The sequence below is a fragment of the Psammomys obesus genome, unplaced genomic scaffold (genome assembly GCF_907164565.1).
Source record: "Psammomys obesus unplaced genomic scaffold, mPsaObe1.curated_primary_1811, whole genome shotgun sequence".
Classification (NCBI taxonomy): Eukaryota; Metazoa; Chordata; class Mammalia; order Rodentia; family Muridae; genus Psammomys; species Psammomys obesus.
This window is the reverse complement of record NW_026596079.1, coordinates 18,885,232-18,908,480: the sequence shown is the minus strand read 5'-3', so window position 1 is coordinate 18,908,480 and position 23,249 is coordinate 18,885,232. Positions and strand designations below refer to the sequence as shown.

The 23,249-nt window shown below is 40.7% G+C and overlaps 1 protein-coding gene across 1 annotated transcript in view; it reads left to right on the top strand.

Annotated features, from left to right (window-relative positions):
* Tbc1d31 (TBC1 domain family member 31) overlaps positions 1-23,249 on the top strand; it is a 62,288-nt gene that overhangs the window by 21,229 nt on the left and 17,810 nt on the right. The window contains exons 5-14 of the mRNA XM_055626675.1: positions 1,083-1,234; positions 3,767-3,926; positions 5,494-5,694; positions 8,902-9,069; positions 10,968-11,047; positions 11,742-11,888; positions 18,942-19,075; positions 20,801-20,934; positions 21,630-21,809; positions 22,519-22,751. Coding sequence (XP_055482650.1) covers positions 1,083-1,234; positions 3,767-3,926; positions 5,494-5,694; positions 8,902-9,069; positions 10,968-11,047; positions 11,742-11,888; positions 18,942-19,075; positions 20,801-20,934; positions 21,630-21,809; positions 22,519-22,751 — 1,589 coding nt within the window. The remainder of the gene's footprint in view (positions 1-1,082; positions 1,235-3,766; positions 3,927-5,493; positions 5,695-8,901; positions 9,070-10,967; positions 11,048-11,741; positions 11,889-18,941; positions 19,076-20,800; positions 20,935-21,629; positions 21,810-22,518; positions 22,752-23,249) is intronic.

Sequence of the window (23,249 nt, the reverse complement as noted above, 5' to 3'; positions counted from 1 at the left end):
TGCTTGCTTGCTTGCTTGCTTGCTTGCTTGCTTGCTTGCTTGCTTGCGACAGAGTTTGAGACAGATGTAGCCCTGGCTGTCCTGGAATTCACTGTGTAGATAAGGCTGTCCTGGAACTCACCTGCTTCTGTCTTATGAATAAGTTGACTAGGTCGGGAGGAATGTTTTTCAGGCTCGGGAGGCATGTTGTCCCGTTTAGCATAGAGTATGATAGAGCCTCTTCCTGGGCTTCTACCAACAATTTGATAGGTTTTGAAATGTTCGTGTGACTGTAGAGTTGTGAGCCCTGAACAATGTGGGTGTGTTTTGATAGACGCATTGTTGAACAGTTTTGTTGTGTGAACATGGTAACATACTATCAATCTAGATGATGCAGGTCAGTCACCCTGGGGGGCCTCTTGATGTAGGCATGAGACAAGTGAGCAGGAGGTGTCTGAAGCTGTCGCCAGGATGAATCAGCATACTTAAAAAAAAAATAAGAGTGGGAAGCCTATAAGCCAAAGTAATGTAGGTGCATGAACTAAGGCCAGTCATGCATTATTCCCATGCACAGACCTGCCTTATACTTAACACAACTGGCAATGCAGGCTTATATACCCCAGCTTTACCACAGACACATGAATGGTGAGTTGTGCTGCAGCGTTACAACACACTGCGAGGCGACAGAAACATTTCATCTTCATTACATTTCTGGGACAATAGGCAAATGACTGGATAGTCCACAAATACATGTGTAATTTTATATGTATATGAATATGTTCATTAGTTATAAAACGTGACACAAAGATATCTAATTTTCATCTGAATTTTTAAATACGAGGTGACAAATATTAAATTGATATTTAGAATTTTGTATATTTCTTCATCATTGTAGTCAATTATTTTTTAGTTAAAAGGGTTTACATTTATTTTTGTTTATTATAGCTAATAAAATATTGATCTTATGCTATCATACGTTAAAATGTATTTTCTCTAGTATAAGAGAAGATTGGTTTAAAAAGGAGAAAATGACTGTGTATAATTCTAAATTGAAGAGGACTGTGGGGACCCTGGTGAAAGGTAACTGACCTCTCTGTCTCTAGGTTTTCTTTCTACCATTAAGTAACATCATCCTCAGCTGCTTTAAAGACAACTCCATCTTTGCCTGGGAATGTGATACTCTGCTTTGCAAGTACCAATTGCCAGCTCCACCTGAAGGTTCTAGCATGTTATACAAAGTATTTGCTGTGACCAGGTAGGTAACGGGCATTTTTAAGAATTTTAGTTTCTGTTTAAAATTTTTTTTTCCACTCAGTATCTTGAGAAAATTTTTTTCTGATTTAGATGTGATCTGCATAACATTTATTTTCCTTTGATTTAGTTTCACTTTATTGTGTGTGCAGTTATACATGAAAATGGAGAGACACGTGAACTCCTAAGGACTCATCAGCTCTAACAGTTGTCAGCTAATTCTGGTCCTGTTTCTGTCTCTGCCTGTTCCTCTGCTGTATTGTTTAGGAACAGAGCTTACATGTATCATTTCATTGGCAAATATTTTAGTGTATATTTCTGAAAGATAAGGCTAACTTTAGAGAACATAACCATAATATTATTATAAATTTTCTATAAATTAACAAGCACTCCTTAATGTTGTCATGTAGCCATTGTTCAGATGCCAGGGGCTGGTCTAGTATCTGGTTCTATTGACTGCTGTGCTCCCATCAGGAACACAGCAAGCTTTACACAACTCATTTGGTTGCTATGTCTCAATCCTTTTTTCTTGTATACAGGCCTCATAAATTAATCAGTAACAGGAACAAGGACTTGAAGACTTAAATTCAATCCTTAGAACCCATGTTTCTTTGACCCCCATGCCCCGAGGGAGGAGCAGCCTTGTTAGGCCACAGAAGAAGACAATGTAGCCAGTCCTGATGAGACCTGATAAGCTAGGGTCAGATGGAAAGGGAGGAGGACATCCCCTATCAGTGGACTTAGAGAAGGGCATGGGAGGAGATGAAGGAGGTAGGGTGGGGTTGGGAGGGAATGAGGGAGGAGCTACAGCTGGGATACAAAGTAAATAAACTGTAATTAATGTAAAAAGATTTTTAAAAAGAACGCATGTTTGTTCATTTGTTTTTAAAAAGCTAGATGTGGTAGCTTGTTCTTGTAATCACACCACTGAGTCTGTGATGACTTTGGGTCTGTGGAGTTTGCTGGCCAGCCTACCCTAGCTGTGTGCTAAGTCCCAGACCCTAGAGAGTCCCTGTTCGCTCTCTCTCTCTCTCTCTCTCTCTCTCACACACACACACACACACACGGGAGGATGATGTGAGAACACAACTGTTTCTGCAGTCTAATCTTGCTCTGTGGTGCTGCTCAGCGTGATCCTTTGTTGCTTCCATCCTCTGTACACTGGATACCCCTGTATTTTCTGGAAAATGAGGCTTGACCTAGGTAAAGAGGAAGATGTGGTGGTTTGTGTGCTTCCATCAGGACCAGCGTAGGCCTCTATCTCTTGGGACGCTGGTGGCATTTCTAATCACCACTTACACCAACATGGTGTAAGATACTCCAACAATGGTTCCTGGACTAGTTCTCTTGTCCTTTCTTGGCTAATTAGCTCTCCTAGCTCTGTCACTCTTGGATTATAGATAGTTTTAGTTCTGCAACGCACCTCACTAACTAGTTCCTTTTCTATTGTTCCTTCACTTCTGGTTCGCTCACTGTTCACTTATGAATTAGAAACTGTAAAAGCAAGTGTTCTCTTATTGGTGCTTTGCTTACTTTGACGTAGCTTATAGAAAACAGTGGAAGGCACATTTCTTAGTTGTTTTGCTGTTATTTTTGTTTGTGCTTATTTGCATTTGTTTTGGAGACAGGATCTTACTCTATGACAGGCATACTTCAAATTCATGGCAGCCCTCCTTCCTCAGCCTCCCTAGTGCTTCTCTTTTTTTCTAAAACCAGTTTTCAGAGATTTTTAATTCATTAGAATCTTCCAAAGATGGCCACTGAACTCTTGTTTTCATCATTAATCTTTTCAAACTCATGGGTTTACCTGGGAAGTTTAAAGCCACAGTAGTTAAGAGTTTTAGTAATGCCTGGTTCTCTCACTTTGCCGAACACTTAGTTGTCACTGTTGTGACCAATTGTTCCAGAGTGTTCCAAACCTACAATCAGCTATTTCTCTAAGGAGTGAGTTTGATGTGGTAAGAAATGATTTGAAACCCCTCATGCCAGGAGGATCCGTCAGTCTCTATAAGGCTTTCCCGGCCCAGCAGAAATACTAGGAAACGGGTTGCTTTGTTGCATATATTTACTGTTTCCTGGGACAGGGTTTCTCACTGTAGCTTTGGCTGTTCTGAAACTCACTGCGTAAACCGGGCTGGCCTCAAACTCACAGAGATCCTCCTGCCTCTGCCTCCCAAGAGCTGGGATTAAAGGTGTGCACCACCACCTGGCTAATAAATGCATCTTTTAAAAGATATATTTAAAATATAAATGCTCCTCAGCCCCTAATAACTCATCCAACAACTCTACAGCAAACAAGCTAAGTAGTGCTTTAAGGCAGTAGGTAAAATCCTAACTCTTCAGTAAGCGGAGCACCCTGCTTAGTCCCCTGGCCACATAGCATAGCTATGTGCCCAGAGTTGCCCATGGCCAGAGGCGCCCTGGTCAGCATGACTCTAGGAGCTCCCCCTCACAGGAAGCTCTGCACAGAGTGTGGCTGCATAAGCCACTCAGCTGGTCTTGCTCTCCTCACTGTTTGTTTTGCTTTTAAATGTAGAGATGGCCGAATGTTGGCTGTTGGAGGCAAATCCAATCACCTGCATTTGTGGTGCTTGGAGGCCACACAACTCTTCAGAATCATCCAGATGCCAACGAAGGTTCGAGCTGTTCGCCATCTGGAATTCCTGCCTGATAGCTTTGATGCTGGATCCAATCAGGTTAGTAACAGAAAGAGCAAGATCCGGCCTCCAGACCTGTGTCGGCTCTGTTGTTCATGCACTTCTCTCTTGCAATAACCCTTATTCTTTGGAAGTCTCACATTTACACATGTGTATTAGCCATGTCCTTCCATACAACCTGCCTCCAGTCCCCATAATTCCCGCACCTCAGCTCCATCTCAGCTCCATCTTCATCAGCTCTCATGTAACTTATGATGGCTCAACTGACTCAAATCTAAAACTGACAAATAATTGCTGCAAATAATTGTTTTAACTTTATTTTGAATTAACAGTCATAGTGGTGAATGCCGAAGTTAAATTCAATACATGCTTTATGTCGTTATATACACACGCATGCATGCAGTGTGTCAGCATATGGGTATCTTACCTGTTTATTTAAGATCTGACTTGTTCATGTGTTCTTACGGTTGGAATGGTAAAATTTACAAATAGGCATTGGTGGTGAGCCTCATCCCGTCTCCTGTTTGTGTAACGATGCACTCCCCTATGACTACTGTTGTTACCTATTACATTCCCCTCTCTACACAGCTTTACACCTTCTTTCTTCATTTGGAAATTATTCTGCAGTTATTAGTGGTATAAAACCTCCTTCTTCTTCAAGGCTTCATAATATTCATAATTTTCTTTAAGCTAACTCTCTGTTATTGGGCACTTAATCTGTTCTTAGTCCCTTTCTGTTGTAAATAGTGCTGTTATTTTCTGTTTTGTCATCACTAAAATTTTGCAATGTCATTTTTCCTGTTTGTAGGATAAAAATCCCAGAATTGTAATAGTTTCACAAAGGAATCTGTAACTAGGACAGGATCTTTGCAAATTGCCCTCAAGACAGCCTCCATCTGCGATACCTATGGAGGGCCGTGCCCTGCCAGCCAGCAGGCAAAGAACATGCTCTTCCTGTTGATACCACCAGACAACTTTTGTAAAACAGCACAACACTGGAATGTCAAAGAATCATATGAAGTTATACTTGGAGCCATTGTCCCCTAACCCACAGACAGCAAGCAAGAGGGTTTATTCATGTAATATTTTCATTACATGCTTTTACTTTTTCAAATTATATGACTTAAATTTAAATTTTTTTTCTCTCGAAGACTAGCTTCCCACCTACTCCTCTGCCATAATCTAGTATACAACCCATAGTTGCAGTCCACTCTCCAAATATCAGAGCAGCTGAAGATGGGCATAGAGTGGGGAGCTTCACCAGGACTGCATGCATTTCTTTCCTCTGGCAGCCAGTGTGCAGGTGCGGGTCACTGATCCCTGTGTCTCAGTGGAGGTGGCCCGCCTGGGGAAGCCAAGGCCTTCCACATGTGTGGTCAGAGCCAGACACATCCACACGAGCCATCGTTGGTCATTTTAAAATGTGTAATGGCTCGCTGCAAATTGAGCTGCCCTCTTAAAAGTTATATAAAATGAATACATCACTTTTAAAATATACCGACATGCTATGCATGTAAATATCTACGTATGTACACAGTCTCTATCTATATAGACTCTCCGGCTTTGGCTTTTAAATGTCAAGGCCCCATTGTTTCTGTCTCCCTAGGTTCTTGGTGTGCTAAGTCAAGACGGCATTATGAGATTTGTCAACATACAAACTTGTAAACTTCTCTTTGAAATTGGGAGCATTGAAGAAGGAATTAGCTTATCAGTAATTAGCCCACACGGTCGGTACATAGCATCTATTATGGAAAATGGAAGTCTGAACGTATATTCAGTTCAAGCTTTGACACAAGAAATAAATAAGGTATGTGAATCATCAAGTAACTGAATCTGCTCTGTGCACTGTAGTATTTCCTCTGCACCATCTCCTGACTTCACTGGGACACAGCTGTCTTTCTGGATAGAGTCCCTGCCTCTTTAGGAGCTGCATCTCTAGCTCTGACTTCTCACCATGCGTCTTCTTAGCCTGGTGCCCACCCCATTCAGTGTCACCCGTGGTCTTTAATTTCATTGTCTTCATTTCTGCTTTGCTATTTCTTATCTTGTAGTTTACAAGCCTTGGAGCTCTGTGGCCCTTTTCTTTTCTTTCTTTCTTAATCTAGGGACCCGCAAGTTATAGAATTTCTTACGTTTGAGATATGTCTCCTTCAATTTCTTTCTTCAGAGACTTGAATTTTTTTCAAACAGTCTCTACTGTCCACCTATCATCTATCTATCAACTATCTGTGTCTATCATATATCAGTTATCTATCATGTATTTGTCATCTCTCTGTTACTATCTATCAATTACCTATCATGTATCTATCCATCATCTCTGTTGCTATCTTTCTATCTATCTGTCTATTAACTCTCTAGCCATGTCTATCACCTATCAATTATCTATCATGTATTTGTCATCTCTCTGTTACCATCTATCAATCATCTCAATTACCTATCCTGTATCTATCCATCATCTTTCTGTTGCTGTCTTTCTACCTGTCTGTCTGTCTGTCTGTCTATCTATCTATCTATCTATCTATCTATCTAATATTTCTATCTACCGCCTGTTTATCGATTACCTATGATGTATTTTTCCATCAGTTCTGTTACCATCTTCTCTATTACTTTATCTGTTTTATTATTTGTTCATGATCTATCAACTGTCTTCTCATCTATCTGTCTGTTCTCTCTATCATCTGTCTCTGCTACCTCTTTTCTATCTTGGTCTTTCTTAACTAATTTCAAATTACAATAATTTAAGCAGATTTCCTAAACTCAGCCTTCATTGTCTACCCCTCCTACCAGTCCATCTTCTCCACCACATTTTTCCAAAATAATGCTTTCATAATCATTTCTTAATTAAATGTTTACTGAGTGGGTGTGTAGGCACATGTACACACATCAGAGGACAGTGCTCAGGAATGGGTTCTCTGCAGCTACATTGGGGGATTCAAGGATAGAACTCAGGTCATCAGGCCTGTGTACAGTTGTCTCTGTCCTCTGCGCCATCTCCACCTTACTGTATCATTTCTTAATATTACTTGGTGGCTTTCTTCTTGTTGCATTCATTCCACACTCATTTAATACCTTTGGTCCCAGCTGAATTGAATAGGGCAAGGCTTTTATTGTTTCATCTCTCCTACTACAATCAAAGTATCTTTCATAGTCTGTTGTATAGAGTCATGAGTTTTGCGGTTTATATGTTGGGTCTTTTGTAGTGATTTTACTGTTTATACTGACCCCAAGAATGGTGCTCAAGCTCAGTCTGGTGTTCTTCAGCACAGGAAAGCAAGCTGTGTTGTACCTGAAGGGAAGACATGGATCCTAAACTCATGTAGGCCGTGTTGGTGCTCTTAGCTTGGAAGTCAATAATGTATTTCAAGTAAGGTATCTTTAAGCAGAAACACATATCAAAACAATGTATGTTTATCAGTCAGTTGATGAAATGTGAATGAGTCTCCCTGGAACTGAACTTTCTTTTGGAATCAGTGATTCTGTTTTTACTAATTCAGTACGTGAGGTAATTCAATATAATTATATACTTCAAATGACAAGAATCCTCTATGTGTTTATGTATGTGTATTTGTGAGTATGCATTTTTTTATAATATGGGATTAGAATCTGTTGTTCTTGTGTATAAATATATATATAAAAGATACAGTTATAGATACTATAGCTCTGTGCTTTTAAATATATTGGAACATGTAATCACCAGTATATTAAGTGCTCTGCTGAGGGTCTTTAGCCTCTTCCCATGATTTTCTACTACTAAGTACTAAAGGAGACAGGGTAAGGGACTATGCAAAGCTGTTCAGAGTGAGTCATAGACCTCCTCACAGTGCTGGATGCTGAGCACACAGTTTGGCAAAGGAAGGTCAGCTCCAAAGTGGACCTTCTTTTACTTTTAGGGCACATCAGCGAGTGTCTCTGTGGCTGTTGGAGCTGCACAAATATCTAGCCATGTTTCCTGTACAAATCTCAGCTTGTTTGTGTCCCTGCCTTCTGTCTTACTTGGTTATCTTGTCATCTGGTATTGTTTTAATGAAGTCAGTGAATTCTTATGTATTCATTACAGAGGTGGGTCAGACCCAGTCATAGCTCTAGCCTGGGGAAGATTGTGCTTGAAGCCACGGATAAGGCCTCAGCAGGGGAAATGACTTTAAAATAGAGGCTTTAACAAAAACTTAGAAGAATAGATTGAAATCACAGAATAAACAGTTCAGCATTGTTAAAAGCTGGCCATAATTTGGTCAGATTGTTTTGATTCCCAAGATGAAGAATTAAATCACAGAAGTGGGCACCGTACTTTGTCTTTTGAACTCAGGCTGTGTGACCTAATTTGCTCATTTCCTTTGACTAAGGAAAATCATTTTATTTCAAAAGGAGTACCAATTATGAAGAAAATGTACTAGCGAGTCATTTTAGTTCGAGTAAGCTGACTGTTGGATTTCCCGATTTGACAGCCCCCTGAAAATGAGCTCTTGGGTTCCGGGTAGTGTTGCCTGAGCTGCCTTTAACACAGTTGATGCCGTAAGGGACTGGCAGCCTTGCTGCGCAGACCACAGGCTTTGAGCTCACGCGATGCAGGGAGCCCACATCCCCTCAGAGGACCTGCACTGGAGTCCCGGGCCTGTTAGGGTGCGTTCATTCTTCTGGGCCATCCGTCTAGCCGTGCCCCCTCTGTGTCCCCATCATGTGCTGACTTCATTGTGCAAGTGGGAAGTGGTTTGTTATTGTGGCATTTTGAGCCACCTTTTGGGAATAAATTCTACTTGTTCCTGTTAACTATGTATTTATTGACTCTTTAAAGGAATTTGGCAGACATGTGCTGTGATTTATTCATCAGTAAGCATTCTGAAGCATTCTTAGACGTTTTTACTTAGATCTTATGCCTAAAACTAATTGTATATTAATCATGCTATTCATGTAAAGTTGGTGAATCATGTATGAATAGGTCTGTTGTCCAGGAATCGCCAGTGGGAAAGGTACATATAGGTACATAAATACAAGGAGCCTTTTCCTCTTTTTTCAGCCACCTCCTCCTCTATTTAAAGTGATTGAAGATTTGCCCAGTAGTTCCAGTAATCTTAAGATGAAAATAATGCCAGGAAGAGTCCAGCAGTCAGCAAGATGTAAAGAAAGCAAAATTCAAACTAGAATACTCAAGCAAGACCTGACTAGTAATTTAGAAAACAAGGAGGTAAGAGTACATTATAATTTAACTCCAGCTTACCATGACCTTGATGAGAGCCATCTTGTGACCTCTGGGCTGGTGTGTGGCCGATGATTTTTGAGGTGTGCTAATCTGAATCAAGATGTGTTACAGTAACCTGTCATGCTGGCTCACACTTGTAGTCCCAGCACTTATGGGGTAGAGGTAGGATTGTGAGTTTGGGGTCAACCTGGGTTAACAGAGTGAGACACTGTCTCAAAACAACATATAACAAACCCTCAAGACCTGAGTTCCATCCTTGCAACCCACGTAGTAGAGAAAGCCAACTCTTGAAATTATCCTTTAATCTTCCTGTGTATTGCGGAATGTACACACACACATATTCACATTGCACATACTAAATAAATAAATGTTTTTAAAGAGTGCTGAAGTGTGAAACACATGCAGTAAGAAAGCAGGAAAACTAGACTAAAATGTCTTATTAATTGATGATTTCATATTGATTATGTGTTAAAGTGCTATTTTGATTATGTTGGGTTAAAATCACATTATGAAACTGGATTTTTTTCTGTCTCTACTTTTGTTAATGTACTTGTAAGAAGGTTTTAAATTCCATTGTGACTGTCTTTCTGTATTTCTGTCAGACAGTGCTACCACAGAAGGTTATGGGGGGGATAGGAAGCTGCTTCTACTGCTCCCTTTGGAGTCTTTCACTGTGCTCCTTGGAGGCAGCCAATAGCAGGATGGTCTTGAGGGAAAGAGTTCTAATCTGAGTGTATGCCAGCATGCATGAGTGTGTCTGTGTATGTGAGCATGTGTGTTTGCGTGCGTGCGTGCATGTTAAACTTGTTAAGATCAGAGGATGACTTTCAAATCAGTTTTTCTACTTTGGGCTTCAGGGGTCAAACTCAGGTCACTAGGCTCAGGCAGCAAGCACTTTTACCAAAGCACTGAGCCATCTTGTTGCCCTATGTTTTTTTTTCTAAAATGTTTTTTCTATTTGCTTTAATATTTTTTTTCTGCAAAGCATATATATTTATTTGAAATAGAAAGAAAATATAAATATTCATAGAAATATTTAATAGTATCTTCAAGGAACTTTTTTATTGACAATAAAATACACATGTGAAATGCACAGTAAATTTTCACTAAGTGAATGCACCCATGCTACCAGCAGCCATATCAAAGAGTGGAATGTTCCCACCCCTTTCCAAACGTTGCCTGTTGCCCACGTGATGATGCTTCTTGCTGGGCAGAATGAGTATTGGGGATTGAACCCTGAAGCACACATCCATACTAAGTATGTGTCCTGCCACACATCTTAGCCTCTTGATGTGCCATAGGTTTGTTAGTAAATACTGTCAGTTTTCCTGAGTTATTGAAGTAATTCATATTCCTAACAGCAGTGGAGAGAGTTCTAGTTATTCCATATCCTCAGCAACACTTGGTATTTTTCACATCCATTTTAATAAAGTGTTTCTATAAGCATTTAAATTACACAACTTACACGTATGAAATATGTATAAAGCAGACTACAGCTTAGTGAAAATCTGATCTCATCGGATGTTGGGTGTCATCGTGCTTGGTGCTTCGTTAGGAGGGGAATATGAAGTGAATTTCATGTGTCATGCTTATGGCTGTAGGTGAGGGTAGGAGAGAGGAAGCATGCGTGCGCCAGAGTGCAGGGCAGGGATAGGTCGTGGTGTGTTCACTTCTCTTCTGTTGTTTGAGACAGGATCTCACCTGCATCGCAGGCTGGCTCCAGACTCATGACCCTCCAGCTCAGCTCTGAGTGCTAAGATTGCAAACATGTGCACCTTGCCTGTCTGTGTGCTGTGTTCTAAAGTTTATAAGCTACTGTGAACTAGATTACCATGCTTTCAGTTGCATAATAATTGTCCCTTACTGGTATTATCTTTTTATAGAATAAATTGTCAGAAGGATTAAGTAGAAAACGTTTGCAAATCTTATTAAAAGGCTACGGGGAATATCCAACAAAATACAGGTAAACCTCAAATTCCTTCATTCTATGCTTGAGTTTGGTCTGATGGGTGTTACTGGCCCTTAAGATCTGGTTACACCTATGTTTGTTTTGTAAACCTGCCTAAGACATATCTGATTGCTTGATTAAACAACCTATACCTGGGCAGGGCAGAATGGGGTAGGTTTGGCTAAGGTTCGGCTTTGGAGGACAGAGAGGATGACAGGAGACAGACAGGCGGAAGACAGATGGACAGAAAGAGAGGAGGAAGGAGGACACCAGGATGTGTTAGCGTGGAGAAAAAAAAAAACACATGGGCCAAAAGATAGGACTCCCAATAATGGCCTGAAAAAGCCCAGATGAAAAATAAAAGCAAGTACCATGGAATTATGTATGGAAGGTAGACCAGATGAGGAGAATTAAGGCGGATGGCATTGGCTGGGGGCTGGGAGATGGATGGTGAGGATATTAAAACAGTGTAAGATAAACTTCTGCCAGCCCAAGGTAAATAAGGCAATTATAAAATTTAACAGGCATCTGAGTCTTAATATCTGTGAGAGCAGGTTAAATGCTACCACTGTGATAATCTTGGGGCTAATAATAATAAACATATAGCCCAATATCTCCATTACAATTTATTTACTACAAGAATTCTCAGTCAGTTTTTGCTCAAAAAAAAAAAAAAAGGTTTTTCTTCAAAATTAAACTTTTATTTCAGAATGTTTATTTGGCGCTCTTTACTACAACTGCCTGAAAACCATGCTACGTTTAGTAGCTTGATGGATAAGGGGACCCACGTGGCTTATCTCAACCTTCAGAGGAAATACCCCATCAAAAGTAGAAAACTGCTGCGAGTATTGCAGAGGTATGCTCAGCGCGCTTCAGCGATCCACGGGGGGCAGGAACCAAGGACTGCAGCATTTCCAAGTCCCCTTCCCATAAAGCATTGCTCAGTCATCGCTGACTGCCCTTGTCTGGTATGTAGGGTTGTTTTTAAAAGAAAATGTACACACATCATATATGGATATGAGTTTGTGTTGTGCTCCAGAAAGTCACACTCTCTCAGGTAACCCAGAGAACAAAGCAGAGTAGTAGAAAGAGCATGCACTGTGAGACAGAGGACCCAGTTTGGACTCTTTTATTTTATCATTTAATAAATTATTAAAAGAAAAAAAAAAACAACTGTGCCTTTCCTCCTCCACCCTTAATCTTTTGTCAGGAATCAGCGTTGGAGCTAGTAACCCCAACATTGTGAGATTATTGGTGTATTTGAAGACAGTGTTGCTGAGATGCATACGGCTGTGCCTAGCTGGTAAATTCTACTCCTAAGCCTAGCCTTGCGAATATGCCCATCTGCAGCCCACACACTGCATGCAGCTGAGCGTGGCTTTGAATATGACGCAACACAAAACTAAATTTTCTTAAGACACTGGAAGGTGTTTGTTTTTTTTTTGTAACTTGATCACACAGTTCTCAGGTGTGAAGTTTGTAGGTGACATCATTTCACAGGCTGAGCACAAATGTCTTTCACTGTTAGGTAAATATTTAATTTACGTTACAGGCGGGGAGACTAAGACATAGAGAGGTTGGATAATGTGATTTAGTTACATTTGTTAGAGCTGGAATTTCAGTTGGTCTCTAGAATTTAAGGCCTTTTTTCAGAGTTAATTTTTTTGAGTTTTTTTGTTGTTTTGGTTTTGGTTTTTCGAGACAGGGTTTCTCTGTGTACTCCTGGCTGTCCTGGTCTTGCTTTGTAGACCAGGCTGCCCTTGAACTCACAGAGATCTGCCTGCCTCTGCCTCCCTGAGTGCTGGGATTAGCGGAGTGCGCCACTGCACCTGGCCAGAGTAAAGTATTTATGATGAAAATGCAAATGTAGGTACAAGTAGGACACCATGAAGAATAGCCTTGTGCCCGTCCCTAACCTCCGCAGTTGCTGACTGCAGACCATCTGTTGCATTTGCCCCACCCTCTCCACATCCGCCTGTCTGCTGCCTCCCTAGACATGTGTGCACACACCATGCTAACGATTTCATGTGAGCCCCCAAGCTAGGTGCCCCTTCCGCCAACACCAGTGCACGTACTGGCATTATCACGCCATCAAGAAAGAACGCATTCTTGTCTCTCAGACCCAGTCAGCATCCTCACTATTGACTGACTCGGGAAATTTTGTGGTGAACTTGTTCAAGCCTGGATTCAAACAAGTTGTGTACATAATATTTGATCGACATCCCCCCCACCCCCCCGTCTCTTTTATTTTTACATTTTTATCTTTGACTTGGCGGCTTTGAGACTGTGTCTGTGTAGCCCAGGCCATCCCAGAACTGGATCCCTCCTGCTTCTATCTTGTGAGAACTGGGATTCCAGGCATGTGCCATACCAGGCTGCCGGAGCGGGGCCTCTCTTAATCCACAGATTCTCTTCTTTTTCCCTTGGCAATGTATTTATTGAAGACTTAGGAGTTACCTTACAGACTCGTATCAGAGTCTACATTTTGCTAGATTTTATTCTTTTATTACTGTTTGCTCTATTTCTCTTGTTCCGTAATGTTCTCTAAACTGACCATTCATGCAACGGTCATGATAAAGGTCAGGATATTAATTTTCTCCATCTTGGTGGTTCTCCGGGTAACATTACAGGTAGTTTTGTGTGCCTCTGTTAGGAGATTTTTAATCACTGCTTGTCTTTCTTTTGAAGGTGTTACCGCTCACTGATGACCATCTTCTGGACCCACTGCTTCCCAGAGATTAGCAAAACACTGACAATCTAGTTCTAATTCTGTCTAATTCCTTCTCTTTTAGTATGTGGAAAATTTCTATAAAGAAAATTTTCCTGAGGGTTGGAGAAGTGGAGCAGTTCTTAAAGCACTTGCCTTTCAGGCCAAAGGACCTGAGTTCAGTCCCCAGAACCCATAAAAATCTAGGGGCAGTGTGCATTTTTGCAGTCCCAGTGGTGGTCAGAGGGAGGCCAAGACAGGCAGCTCCTGGAAGGCGTTTGGCCAGGTAGTCTAGCGTAGCCAGTTCAGTTCCAGACTAAGAAAATACCGTCTTAAACGAAAAATGCAGAACACCTGAGGAACAACAGCTCAGTTGTCCTCTGACCTCCACACATGGTCCATGGGCTCCCTCATACACATTTACCTCCCCCACGTGAAAACATAACACACACACAAAGACCAGGTCCCTGTCACCAACTTCCAGCTACCACTAATACAGTCTGTGAAGGAAGGGCAAGATAGATGCACATACCTTTTTTCAATTTTTACCGGTTTACATAATAGTAAAGTAATTATCTTAGAATGCCCCAAATAATATGTATCCATTATAAACTCAGATTTAAACATAGGCTTGCCAGTGGACAGGGCCAGGAAAAAGTTTACAGTGATATTTCCTATCAAATTTAGGGTTAAAACTTTTTTTTATAACTTTGATTTTATATTTTAATCTTTTTGAAGACAAGAATTCTGATTTGTAAAAGCACTGATGTGCAGGTGCAGGCGTGCAGGTGTCGCTGGGATCAAACCAGGGCCTTCTGCATGTAGGCAGGCGCTGTGCTGCAGGTGCCTGCCACTTTCCTACACACACCCTGACTTCCAAACTCTGGGCCGTGTGGATAGAAAACCGTATGTTTGAAATGGGAGCACTGTAGCTCACATTGGTGTTTGGGTGGTTGGTGTTTTTGTTTGTGTTTGAGCTGGGGTCTTGTTATGTAACTCTAGCTGGCTCCGTACTTGGGAGCTTGCTCCCAGCTTGCTCTAACTGGTAGCAATCCTCCTGCCTCAGGATCTGCAAGGCATGTATCATGCCTGGCTCACATTACAATTATTGAAAGTAGTTCATATGCTTCTCAGCTTTTTCTTCTTAGACTATAACCCACAAGCATGTACAATCAAATTGTCATTTTAAAATTACTTAACCATTTCTATGCTAATGCTACAAGTTCCTTACATAGTTCAGTTAATCTGTTCTATTTATTTTCAGTGGTTTTGGCTTTGTAGTGTTTTTTTCCCCTGAGGTTGAACACAGGCCCCTGAAATGTTTGTTTGATTTAGACTTTATCTTGTTTAGTACTCTTATTCAAAGTAAGGTTTATTCAAGTCAGTCTGGTTTCTGCTCCCTCCACCCTGTTTCCACATTAGTAATCTGTCAGTGAACATTACACAATCGCGTGTGTGTTTGTTTTTCCTTATGCAGCTGTTCATAGACTCACACGTGTCTAGCCCCTGCTTTGAGGTGGGAACTGCATTCTGCATCTGATTCTGCAGCCACTGTGCTCATTGTAGCGTGATTTATTGACCGATTGCTACATTTGCGTTGTTCCCAGTCTCTTGCGCTTAAAATGTGCTTAGTTAATTTAGCTTTGCCCTTATATACTTTTAAAAAGTCGATGTACCTTAACATTTTTATTTATTGCCCTTTTGAATTTGATGAAATATCAGCCGGCGTTGACTTATTTTACTCATGTGGCCCCTACATTTACTGTGCTTGCCTGCTGTGCATAGTAAGTCTTCATAAAATAACATTATAGTTCAGATATTTTTCAGATACCCTTGATTCTTTGGTTCATGTGTGCAGAATTAAACACAGCAAGTAATTTGGGAGAAAGCCTTGTCTCCTCTGTAGCTGTGGGAGGAAGTTTAAAACAATGGGAATATTTGACTATTTTCACACATTCCTCTGCAGTCCTAACTTGCCTACTTGTGAGCAGAGTTCACATTCCTTCTGTTGATCCTATCACTGTAGGAAATCAAGAATTGGTTTTGTCAATAAATAAAAACAGTTGAGATTCGGACTTTTGTCTGATGATTAAAATGGTTGGAGAAACACTCTTATTAATTTTTTCCTACATAGCATGTGGACAGGGCACTTTCTGAAGACAGTTTCCTAAATTCTGCCTAAGGTGGTAAGAGAGTTTTCATAAAATGCATTAAGTTTGATGCATAAAGCAATTCTGTGTCTACAAATCCATTTACAATTAAAGTTACTAATTTAAGTATAATTGTATATAAATACTTCAAATTATAATCCTGATTTTTTTCTTTGTTTTTCTAATTTCCTTTCTTTGAAATGGAATCTTACTGGCTATCTCAGTGTGCCCTAGAACTTACCACATAGCTCAGGCTGGTCTCAAACTCGCCATCCTCCTGCTTCAGGCCTCATGTGCTAAGGTTAGAACACACTTGGTTTAGATTGTTTATTTTGTAATTTTAATTCAAAATTATAACTTAACAAAAGAGAATTATTGTTTTTAGCTTAATTTGATTGTTGCAGAAAGTTAAGACTTGCCTGGCTATAGATTATGCTGAAGAAACCATGTTTATTTTTAAATATTATAATGGTGTGACTAATAAAAGAAAATGTTTGTTTTTAATTTAAAATTTTAGTTTTGTTTGTTTGTTTAGAGAGAATGAGTGTGTGTGTGTGTGCCTGTCATGTGCACACATGTGGAGGTGAGGGGTCAGTCTGTGAGAGTTAATTCTCTCCTTCCTCTATATGGGTCCCGGGAATTGAGCTCAAGTTCTCAGGCTTACACGGTAGGCACACTTACCTGCCAAGCCATCTTGCCAGCACTGCCACCCCATTGCCTGCTTTTTTTTTTTTTTTTAAAGATGTATACTTAAGTATTAAAGAATAAAATGGTATGTTAATGGTTTGATTTAGAACACTGTAGTAAAAGTGGTGGAAGCAGGGTGTTATTGTCAGATACAGGCAACAGTGTGACAGGCAACTGTGCCTCTACCTTCATTGGGACATTTAAAGTGACTTAAATTTATTTTTATCTTTCAAAAAGAAGGTAGTTCTTGGTTAAGAGCACTTGCTGCTCTTCCAGGGAACCACAGTTTGGTTCCCAGCACCTGGATAAGCAAGCTCACAACCTGTTGTAACTTCAATTCCTGAGGGTATGACTCCTCCATCTGCCTCTGTATGCGCAGACACAGGCACACACAGACACATAAAATAAAGTAAACCTAGAAGTGAATGTAGTTCTTTGTAAAGTAGGTGAGGCAGTTCAGAGGTCTTACACTCTGCTCCTAAGCCGACTTGCATCAGGGGCGATGGGTTCTCTCTTCCCGCTGGCTTTCGTAGGTGTGTAATGCAGATACAAGCACACTGGTTATCTAGATTTGATTTGAGTTTTTTCTCCAAGTCTCCCTATATAGCCCACCTCTCCTAGAACTGGGTATCTCCCTGTCTTGGCTCCCAGGTAGGAGTGATTGCAGGTGTGTGTCCCTATCATACACTTAACAAAGAAACGATATATGTGTTTGTCTGTTTCTTTTTAGGCCTCTCTCCTTTAGTACATATGGATGTGCCTGATTTTGTGTGTGTTTTGCCATGGCATACATGTGAGGGTCAGAGGACAACTTGGGACATTAGGTTCCCTTCTGCATGGGGGTTGCAGGGATCAAACTGAGATTGTCAGTCTTGATGGCAAGCTCCTTTATCTGCTGAACCATCTTGCTGGCCTACCTCACTTTATAAAATGTACGTGGGGGAATAATTCTGTTTATTTAAGCTGATTATATTGTTAACAGCCATTTAGCATAGTTTACAGGTTGTTGTGTGTTTTTTTTTGTTTTGTTTTGTTTTTTGTTTTTTTTTGGCTTTACAAACAGTGGTAATATTTTTGTGTGATGATTTTGTGGAACACTCTCATACATTGGGAATTACTGGGTCAGGGTCTCTGTATATTAAATATTGTACATTGAATATGTGTTATAGACACACAGAGTTCTTGGAAAATTGTGTCAACTCTGAGGAATGTCAGGTTTGCTGGGAACCAAACTCTACTCTTAATGACAGAACCATCTTTCCAATCCTGGCCATTTTTTCAAATAGACTAAAAGTTTGACAGAAATGTGTACAAAGCAGAGTTCTCTTGAGGAACAGAGCTGATAGAATGTGTGTATACACACGCACATGCACAGATTCAGAGAGGGGATTTACTAGAATGACTTACAGGCTGTGGTCTAGTTCATCCAACAGTGGCTGTTTACCAACTGGAAGTTCAGTCCACAAGGCTGGATGTCTCAGCTGCTCTTCCAGAATCTTGAGAAAGTGGGCTCCAATGCCAGTGAAGGAGTGGATGTGTCAGCAAGAGTGAGGGCAAGCAAGCAAAGGGAACAAACTCTCTTCTTCAGTGTCTTTTATAAATGCTGTCACCAGAAGATAGGGCCCAGATTAAGGGTCGATCTTCCCATCTTCCAGATACAGTTCAAGTTGACAACCAAGAATAGCCATCACAAAATGTTAATAACACTTTCAAGAGTCTGGAGAAAACAGACATCCTTCACAATGTCAGGAGCAATGCAAATGGCTATTGAAATTACAGCTCTGTTTTCATACCTATCTGTGCAGCCACAGGAAGAAGGTGTCCATCTAATGATATTCAGCAGCATTGTTTGTAAAAGCAGAAACGTTCTAATGGCTCAGTGATAGGAGTCATATTTAAATAAGTGAGCTATTAGCACAAAGCTGTCATAGGCACCAAGAAAACAGTCTGAAGGTATTTACACTGCATATCCTGATGTAAATGTTTTAAGTATTAATTGAAAACTTTAAGGCACAGAACAATGTTTAGGTAATACCACCATTTGTGTGGGGTTGAGTTCTTTTGTTGGTGGTGACGGGGGAATTGAGCATTTTTGGGGGGGAGGAGAGATTGTGTAGCCCTGGCTGACCTAGACCTCAATATGTAGACCAGGCTGGCCTCAAACTCCCAGAAATCTGCCTGCCTCTGCCTCTCCATTGCTGGGATCAAAGGTGTGTGCTACTACCATGCCCAGCACTTCTAAAGAGATGAACTGTATGAGGACAGTCTCCACCAAATCTCAACCACTTAGACATATTTTAATGCTGCTGTCCTTTTCTGATCTTTCCTTTTTTTTTTTTTTTTTTTTTTTTATTTTTATTTCCAGAACCCTCTCTGTATTAGCTCACTGGTCTACGATCTTCGGCGAAATACCCTATCTTCCACTCTTGGCATTTCCATTTGTGAAGTTATTCCAGAACAATCAGCTCATCTGTTTTGAAGTTATTGCTACTCTCATAAGTAAGTCCTCACAACTGCAGAGTGAGACCAAGCACGGGCCTTACAAGTCTTTCTGATATCTTGGCACCTTTGCAACACTTAGGAAATCTAGATCTCATTACTTTTATAGAACAAAAAATAGATATGTCAGTCATTTGTAGGGAAACCTTTACAAGAAAATGCAGAGAGTTGTCTTTTTTAGACAGTATTGATGCAGGCTGGGTTCAGTTAGAAAGAATCTCATCTTGCACTTAGTGGGGCTTGATGGCTTTTTGTAGAACTGCTGTGGGGCTGCGCTCGCCGCACACAGTGCCTGCCATTTAGTGCCCAGGTGCTGGCTGCTGCCCTCATCGCCACCATCTGAGGTCACAGAAGCAAGCAATGTGTGTGACATGTGGTTCTCAGTGTTCGCCTCTGTTCGCTCACTTTACCTTCGGAAGTACCCTGTGCAGTAGAAGGGATTATCCCCACGTACAGACAAGACCGAGGCACAGAGAACCCACGTTCTGTTCGTTCGGTCAGGGCAGTCTGCTCCTGGTCACTCACTGTGTGCTGAAAGTCCCTCTAAGAGCAGCAGTTCAGAGCCGTTGACATCTTTGCCAGATTTGACTTCTGGCTTAATTATTAGCTCAAATCTAACTGTACAGTAATAAATGAAATCCTAGCCCTCATAAACTGCATAATATCTACTAATGAAACTTCTGTTGCCAACTTGAGAAAGGAGGTCGTGACAGTGAGGAAGCCAGCTTTTCCTGTTGCTGTGACAAATACCTGACTACAGCAACTTAAGGGAAGGCATTTGACTTCCCGGATCATGGTCCATCTCGGGAGGAGAGTCATGGCAGAGAGGAGTGAGAGGCAGCCAGTCATACTGTATCCACAGGCAGGCAGCAAGAAATACTCACCTGTTCCATCAAGAGCCCTGTCTGTGGAACAGAGCTACTACTTTGGCAAATTTTCTTTATCTCTAAGCAGGGCAGTTGTTGAAATTGTATCAGTTAAAACACACACACACACACACACACACACACACACACACACACACACACACTTCCAAACTATTCCTAATCCAACATGTTGGACTCTCTGGTTCCTGCTAACTCCTGGATAACAAAGGGATTTTCTTAGAAAAGGCTGTGTGTTGTGGTTCACCCTCATGGTCAGCTTGAGCAGACTTAAAATCATCTAGGAGACAAACTTCTGGGCATGTCTGTGAGGACATTTCCAGGGAGGTTTAAATGATGAGAAAGGCCACCATCAATGTGGAGTTTTGGAACTTTATGCTTTAGCAATTAAAAAATTACATTAACTCTTCTTTATTCATGAGCATATTGAGGAGAAAAAAAAATAAAGAATTCACTGGGACTGGTGGTACAGGCCTGTGATCCCAACCAAGCCAGAGGCTGAGCTAGGTAGACCACAAGTTCAAGGCTTGGCGTAGAACTTATAACTGACGAAGTGAATAAATGAATAAATAGGCTGGGGATATAGCTTAGTGCTGGGCATTGCTTTGCATGTACAGGGCCCTTACGTATAACCACGGTACTAGAGATAAAAAGTCTCGGTGTAGTTGTCTATAATTCAACACTAGGTAGGCTGCCATGGGAAGATCAGAAGTTTGAGACTAGCCTGGGAATATGAATATATATAAAAACAGTGAGACTGAAGAAAATCCTTTTATAATGCATAAAAGTATTTAAAGGCAGTTTTCTGATTTGTTTTTTTTTGTTTTTTTTTTTTTTGTAGTCAATTGGTGTCAACATTGGTTTGAGTACTTTCCTAATCCTCCCATCAATATTCTTAGTATGATAGAAAATGTTTTGGCATTTCGTGACAAGGAACTACTGCAGCATTTTATAGATCGTAACATAACTTCTCAGGTAAGAAATTGAAGGGCTTTAGAGTGACATTGTTTCTTTTGAGAGTTAAGAATGTTTCTGGTATGGATAAAACAGTATTTCCCGGGGCTGAGGGTGTAGCTTGGTGGAAAAGCAGTTGCCTTGCATGTACTGTGGCCCAAGGTTCAGTCCCCACTACTGCCAAATAATAAAGTCATCAGAAAAAAGTTAAAAAACAAAACAAAACAGTATTTCCCCAGTGAATAATAAAAATATATTCTACTTTGTAATTTTTCAAATTTTTTAATTTTTTTAGTTTATTATACACATGTATATGCATATTTATGTATGAATATGTATGTATGTATCTGTACACATTTGTGGGCATGTGTGCAGGGCAAGGCTTATACTCAGGTCATCTAGCTTGATGGCAAAAAGCTGTGCCTGCCTCACACTGTATTTTTAACAATTTGCATTCTTCTTTATTAAGTTACCTTCCTGAAAGTCTATGAAGAGAATCCAAATAGGAGCTGAGGATGTAGTTTAGTGGTAGAGCATGTATGTGTCTTGTGTTCAGTCTCTAGCCTGAGGGGAAGCAGAGGCATTGCCCAAATTAATCTAGTTCACTTCATAATTATGTATGGAATATAATTACTGCATAGCTTAACTCACCGATGACTTTTTGACTCTTACTTAAAATACTGATATTGGTATGCACCATTTCTTGTTTGCTTTAGCTATATGCCTGGCCTCTCCTGGAAACTGTGTTCTCAGAAGTGCTAACGAGAGAGGAGTGGCTCAGACTCTTTGATAATGTCTTCTCCAATCACCCTTCCTTCCTGCTGCTGACCGTGGTGGCCTACAACACCTGTTCTAGAGTGCCCTTGCTCAGCTGCACTCTTAAGGATGACTTTGAGGTAAATGCCATCCACAGGAGAAGGGTCTCCAGGCTGGAAGGATAGTCAGTGGTGGCGTGCTTGCCTAGCACATGAGGCCCTGGGTTCCATTCCATTACCCTAACAAACCCCAAACAAGACCTCTCAGAGATCACTTGTTTACTCCAAGAAGCACATTCCTCGGCTAAGAACCTGCTAGTTCTTGAGATTGTGATTGGCCTTGTGATTGGCCAGTTTAATATTTTTGAGACAGGGGTCTTGTTATGACCTGGTAGCCCAGGATAGCTTCAAACGCACGCTGTAGCCCAGGTCAGCCCACAACTCATGGCAGTCCTGCCTTTGCTTCCCAAATGCTAGAATTACACGTGTGTGACCTATGGTATCAGCACTAGGAAGGCTGAGGCAGGAGGATCCCAAGTTTAAGGCCAGTCTGGGCTTTGTTGCAAATTCCAGGATAGCTTAAGCTGTTACACAGTGACAAGAAAAGCTCTGTAACTGGGCCCCACAGAGCCTCTTCCCCTCTCTGTGCTCCCAGGACTCTGGCTTCATAGCTCAGGCCTCACCTTAGGTAGTGTTCCCACACTTCCTCATGATCAATTGTTCTGTGTCCCTTGGCCCTTGATTGTATGTCTCTGCAACTCATATGTCCTCATTTTTACTGCTTCTTCTGGGTATCTAATAGTGTATTTTGCTGGGTAAACCTTGATTTAAACATCAAGTTTTCTTACAGTATTTTTTTCACCATCGGAATAACCTGGACATAAAAGTTGTAATTAGAGAAGTTTATCATCTGATGGAGACCACACCTGCTGATATTCATCCAAATAGCATGCTGGATGCTTTTGCTGCATTAACAAAAGGGCAATATCCCATATTTAATCAATATCCAAAGTTTATTGTGGACTATCAGACACAGGAACGAGAAAGGATAAGGAATGATGAACTGGATTTCTTGAGAGAGAGGTAATCATGGAATACTAATTCTTCAGAAAAATGAGACATTATAAATAAGAAAGGCCCAGCCACCACATGGTGGCTCACAACCGTCTATAATTCTAAATCTAAATAAATAAACTATACATAAGAAAGTTTTTTTTCTTAATTATTTTTATTCATGTATCTGTATGTTTTCATGCTTGGGCTTATGTGCACCATGTGTGTACAGGTGTCCATGGAGGCCAGAGGATGTCAGGTCACCTGGAGTTACAAGTAGTTATGAGCAGAAATGGGTGCTAGGAATCAAGCCTCATCCACACATGACCTTAATCTCAGGTTTCTCTCCAAACCCAAGGAAAATTTTTAATGAGAAAAAATTTGAATTAAAAAGTACTTTATAAAATCCACATTTGAAGGCTTGAGATATCTTTAAAGATGCCTAATTTCTTGTATATCTAGAAATAAAACCATATATTGAAATTTCACCAGGCCTTAGATTTTTATATCTTAGTTGTCTTGAACTAC